Source organism: Propithecus coquereli, unplaced genomic scaffold (genome assembly GCF_000956105.1).
Source record: "Propithecus coquereli isolate 6110/MARCELLA unplaced genomic scaffold, Pcoq_1.0 Scaffold30, whole genome shotgun sequence".
In the NCBI taxonomy this organism is placed as follows: domain Eukaryota; kingdom Metazoa; phylum Chordata; class Mammalia; order Primates; family Indriidae; genus Propithecus; species Propithecus coquereli.
This window is the reverse complement of record NW_012148619.1, coordinates 3,093,683-3,099,931: the sequence shown is the minus strand read 5'-3', so window position 1 is coordinate 3,099,931 and position 6,249 is coordinate 3,093,683. Positions and strand designations below refer to the sequence as shown.

Below are 6,249 nucleotides of genomic sequence, written 5' to 3'. Positions count from 1 at the left end.
GTGCTAAGAACAATACTTGATGCATAGCTAATATATTTCAAGCATATAATGTTATCATTAAGTAATGATAACTAAATCTGATTAAAGAAGGAAAACCTTAAAAGATTAATAGCCTACTCTCTCTTAAAAGAGAATGAACTCTCTGTTGATCCTTAGAGCATTCTGAGGCAGTTGGGCACATCTTTTGCAACCTGGGGTTAGGCCTGCCAGATCAGTGTAAAAAACTTGATTTTTTTCAACCAGTAGACTTAAGTTTTATACCCGTTTAGCTGGAGGCTTATAGCTTGTGTGAAATAGTTCCTCTAAGAATAAATTGGATACTTTTATTAGTCTTTAATGTTGTAATAATTATGTTGGTTTTATTTACCTCCATTATCACTAAAATGATAGGCTTTTCAATTGAGGGTAGCATGGTTATACAAGTTGTCATGTTTCTGATACAAAGAAAAATGGATCATTTGACCTAAAAAACCTTATTACCATTGCTTTTAAACTGGTTTCTGTGGCTCTGAATGCCCTTTATCAGAACTTTACTTTGTACTTTGTTTCTTAGTTTTATTATTGCAAAGGGTATAAGGAACTGTATATTTTCATAATTTATTATGATTATTTTAAATATATTCCCATTAATTTAGATGTCTACTTATTTCCTCTATTCCAACTCTTATGATAATAATAACTGAATTATTGATGCTGTTGCATTGCCTGAATATCTTTTCTTTGTGGTCTTATCTAATAGTAGTAGCCTGGGAAACCTCCAGAGTTTTCATCTTAGCAAAAAAAGATGATCTTAAACCAGAGGTTAGTTTTCTTTCCCCATCCTTGCACTAACAAAGCAAAGTTGTTGACTAGTATACTGCCTGTAGATGATGTGGTAGCTGTCTTGTTCAGGATAAATGGATGAAGTACATCAAAGACAATATGCTTGTGGGTTTATTCAGGAAAAATATACTCTTTTTATATCACCCATTCACATAAATTCTTTGACAGGCGGGGGCAGGGGTGGTAGCAAAAGTTTAGCATTTTATAAAGGTATGATGTGCTCCCTTGGGTATAAGCAGGATCTTAAACCAAATTGTGGACCTCACCCATGTGGGTAGGAACCATATGCCAGGCCCCTCTGATGCATATCTATTTCCGAGTAATCTAAAGAGTAAGTAATGTTGTATCATTGATTTATAGTACAGTATTTGATAATCATTCAGCAATGGTTGGAATATATCTAAAAAATTTTTTATATATAAGCTGAAGTATATCTAAAAAGTATATGTAAGGCAGAATTTGAGACAAACTTAGAGGATTGTATGGTTTTTGCCATTTTAGCATGGTTAAGCTGATGCATATACCTTCAATATGGAATGTAATTCTTTTTTTCTTTTAATACAGGGTAAGCTTGATGATTATCAGGAACGAATGAACAAAGGGGAAAGGCTTAATCAAGATCAGCTGGTAAAGATGTTACATTTTTATTAAAGATTTTATGCTCACTATTTTAAATAAGAAAATTAATTTTGTGGTTCTTTTGTGTTTCCAGTAAAGTTGGGTTCTGTCTTTGTCATTTTAGGATGCTGTATCTAAGTACCAGGAAGTCACAAATAACTTGGAGTTTGCAAAAGAACTGCAAAGGAGTTTCATGGCATTAAGTCAAGATGTAAGTAAAAGATAATATATATGTTTATGAAATATTAAAAATAGGGTTAGCAGATAATTTTAGATCTCAGTCCTTTCATTTCTATTGATAAGTTCACTGCAAAGTGAGATGATTGGATGCAGTTATGTCTAAGATGCCTTTCAATGCTGTAAAGTTTAATGTAATACGTGAAAGGTGTCTTTTAAAAAGACTGAATTTGAATTACGACAAACATGTAGTTACCTTAAAGATCTCATTGGTTAAAAAATTAGTGGTGTAGATATATATAAACATGGTAGACATTTATTTTCCTTACGTTCCTTTATGTCTAAAGACTATTGCACAATTCCATTAACTGTCAGAAAATAAAAAGGCTTGTTTATATAATTGGTAATTACTCTCTTCATTAGAGATCTTAAGGGATATGGCAGATTGATACATTGCTCTTGTGTCAACTCTTGAGCCAACAGAATGGTGGGTTTTTCTCAAGCACCTTTTTGATAGGACGAAAGCTTTGACAGCAGGACAAAAATTAAATACAAACATCATCAAATAATTTTTTGAGACCAAAAAATTAAGTCTTCTGAATAAATGTCAGCTTATTTGGAGAAGACTGAGAACATTGAGATCCAGTCTTGTGCTACATGTTTCAGTCAACTATGGACTGTGTATGTCACAGTGGTCCTGTGAGATTATAATACCATATTTTTACTGAACCTTTTTTATGTTTAGATACAGTTTAGATACACAAATAATGATCATCACGTTATAGTTGCCTACAATCTTCAATACGGTAACATGCCGTACAGGTTTGCAGCTTAGGAAGTGTAGACTATACTATACAATGTAGGTGTGCAATAGGCTATACCACCTAGGTTTGTGTAAGTACAATCTTACGATGTTTGCACAAAGACGAAATGGCCTAACAATATATTTCTCAGAATGTATACCCATTGTTAAGTGATTCATGACCGTATAAAGTTGTCTCTGATTTGGTGAAATGAGAAAACAATTTATTATCTAACAAGAGACAGTGTAGTACAGGGATTAAGAGATCTGATTCTGGAAGTAGACCGCCTGGTTTGAATGCTGATTCTTCCACCTAATAGTAGTATGACCTTGGATGAGTTAATTTCTGTTCCTGTATTAGTCAAGGTTTTCCAGAGAAATAGAACCAGTAGCATAGAAGGGGAGGTGAAGGGGGAGAAGGCATCACATTACGTCCATTTCTAATCTGTAAAATGTGATTATAATTGCACCTATCTCATAGTGTTGTGCTAAGAACAATATTTGATGCATAGCTAATATATTTCAAGCATATAATGTTATCATTAAGTAATGATAACTAAATCTGATTAAAGAAGGAAAATTTTGATGATTTTCCTGAAAACAGAAAATGTATTAATAATTTAATTTACACCTAGTGTCTTAGTTTTGTGCTGGTGTAATAGAATACCTGATACCGGGTAATTGATAGAGAATAGAATTTTATTTCTCACAGTTCTGGAATCTGGGAGGTCTAAGATCAAGGCACTGGCATTTAGCCTTCTTAGTGTGCCTTCATATTGTGGAAGGCTTAAGGGCAAGAGAGCAAACCCACTTCCATAAGCTCTTTTTATGGTAGCATTAATCCATTCATGAGAGCTGTGTTCTCACCTCTCAAAAGGCCCCAACTACCTACACTGTTGCATTGGGGGGATTAAGGTTCCAACACACGAATTTTAGGGGACACATTCAGCCGTAGCACCTTGGTAGGGATTTGTTCTACTTAGCTTGATAAACCCTGCCCAATTTCTTTTTCTTACCTTTTTTTTTTAAACATTGGTTGTAGAAGCAGGATTGCTATACAATTTAATATAATATCTATTTCTGAAGCTACTGGTACTGTGTAAATGAAAATGCTTGTATCTTCCTTTGCTTTAATTGTAACACTTTGTTGTTTTCAGTAATTTTCTGTGAGCTTTAACTTTGTTGGCAGTTCTTTTATTTAACTCTGATCCTCTGGTGTACTTTCCACAGTTATTAAACACCTGTTTTGTTTTGCATTCAAGAACTGCTTATTTCATCCAGAATAGCTTTCTATATTATCTTTTTTTTTTTTTTTTTTGCTCTGTTGCCCCTCGGTAGAGTGCAGTGATGTCATTGTAGCTCATGGCAACGTCACATTCCTGTGCTTAATTGATCCTCCTGCCTCAGCCTCCCGATTAGCTGGGGCTACAGGTGTGTACCATGACGCCTGGCTAATTTTTCTGTTTTTACTAGAGATGGGATGGGGTCTTGCTCTTGCTCAGGCTGATCTCGAACTCCTGACCTCAAGCAGTCCTCCTACCTCAGCCTTCCACAGTGATAGGATTATAGGCATAAGCACCACACCCGGCCTATTATCGTATTTTTCCTTTGCTTTCTTGGCTTCTTTCACATTCCTGCCTTTCTTTCTATGTTTTCTGCCTCTAGCTCCCTATAAAGACCTCTCTACCCTTAACCATGTCCCTTCAAGATTAAAAAGCTCATCCATCTTAGTAGATGTCATTTCTTCCTCGAAAGCTTTCTTGACCACTTAGACTTTCTTGACTAGCTCAGAGAGGTCTCATCTCTCACTCATATGTGCTATCCACTTGCCATTTATTGCTATCATTTATTCTACTACCCACTCTGCTACCAATATAGATTTGTCTTGTTATAACCTTCATCATTCCTCCCAGGTCTCCTTCCTCATTTCTCCCTTTAGTATAGGTTTCTTATGTCCCTATTTTGGTTTTCTCTGTCTCAGTTCATCCTAGTGAGGCTCAAGAAGCAAGAAAGGTGAAAAGGAAAACACTGCAATGGCTCTTGAAAAGACTGACCTTCTCTGTCCCCAAGCTGATGCTAGACATTAGGGAGGAGGAAGGAAATTTGAAAGTTTGGCTGATGCTCTCCCTTTATCTTTTCCAGTGAAGAAAAAAGAATAGTGGGAAAAATACATTCATACTTAGCTTAATCTATCTTTTACTGCCACTTTCTTTTTATCTGCGAGCATCTTATTGATAAAAACAAATCCGTTTTAGTCACCATTTTTAATGTGTTGGAATGCCTTTCTGAAAACCAGCAGTGGATTGTTTGAGGCAAGGGAGTGCTAGTGGGTTTTGGCATCTCCTATGAGTCAATAGTAGGTATTCAAAGTTAGAACTTTGAGTCATTTTTCTGTAGAGGAGATAGATGTAGGTAAGATTTTTTATTGTTGCTGTGGTTGAGTTTCTCTTTTAATTGGCCCAGGCTTTTAATTCTAGTTTTTATACTTTTTAATATAGAAAATTTATAATTTCTAGATTCCTAAAATTTCTCTATAATTTCCAATTTTTATACTCATTATTAGGGAAAATTTCAAACATATATACAAAACTAAAGAAAAGAATATAATGAACCTCTGTGTACTTATCTGTACCCAGCTGCTATATTTATCTCTTGGACAATCGTTTTTCACATAAATACACATCTATTTCCTTTCTCCCTTTGTCCTCCAGATTATTTTGAAGCAAATCTCAAATACATTGTGTCATCAGTAATATTTCAGTAGTATATTAGTTCATTAAATGTGAAATATCCGATTTTGAATCAAAGGTGTAGTTTATTGTATGTCAAACAAGAAGCAGTACAATTAATCAAATAGTTTTACCATCTTAATGGTGGTTTGTTTACGCCAGCAGTGAAGAAACCTGGAGAGAGAGTGAAATCACCTTTGAAATCGCCAAAGGAGTTTCCATAGCTTGTTGAGAATTGAATATTTTTCCTTGCAAGAAGTGGTCCAAAGCCTGGAAGAAGTGGTAGTCAGTTGGTGCAAGGTCTGGGGAATATGGTGGATGACAAGAGAGTTTCCAAGTCCAGCTGCTGTAGTTTGAGCAGTGTTGTTTGTGTGACATGTGGTTGAGCATTGTCTTGTAAGAGGATTGGCCTGTCTCATGCATTCTTGTCACTTCGTCTAATTGATTGCAGTAGACATCCAATTAGTTGCAGTAGATGTCCAGTTGGTTGCAGTAGATATCTGCTGTAATAGATTGACCAGGTTTCATGAAACTATAGTGGATGATACCAGCACTGGACCACCAAACAGACACCATTGGCTTTTTTTGATGAATATTTGGTTTTGGACTGTGTTTTGGCACTCCATCGTGATCCAACCATTGTGCTGAATGCTTGTGATTGTCAAAAAGAATCCATTTTTATCACATGTAATAATATGGTATAGAAATGGTTCACTTATATGTTGTGACAGCAAAGAAAGGCAAGCTTCCAGACGATTTCTCTTCTGACGCTTGTAACGCGGAGCCCATCAAACAAGCTTCTCAAATGGTCCCACGTTGGAATAGTAACGTCAAACTTTGCTGCTAATTCATGTGTAGGTTGAGATGGGTTTGCTTCTGCTACAGCTTTCAGCTCATTGTCCACCGTGGTCTCAGGTGGCCCATGTGGCTTATTTTCAAGATTTAAATCACCAGAACATAACTTCTCAAACCACTGACATAGTATTTGTTCGTTAGCCACTTCCTTCCCAAATACTTTGTTGACATTTCAAGCTGTCTGGGCTGCACTAGTTCCATGGTGGAACTCATATTCGAAAACAGCATGAATTTTTTTTTTTTTTT

General features: G+C 35.7%; 1 protein-coding gene across 1 annotated transcript in view; it reads left to right on the top strand.

Moving 5' to 3' along the window:
* The window catches only part of CAPRIN1 (cell cycle associated protein 1), a 43,080-nt gene that overhangs the window by 13,451 nt on the left and 23,380 nt on the right, over positions 1-6,249 (top strand). Inside the window, exons 3-4 of the mRNA XM_012649608.1 lie at positions 1,387-1,449; positions 1,565-1,651. Coding sequence (XP_012505062.1) covers positions 1,387-1,449; positions 1,565-1,651 — 150 coding nt within the window. The remainder of the gene's footprint in view (positions 1-1,386; positions 1,450-1,564; positions 1,652-6,249) is intronic.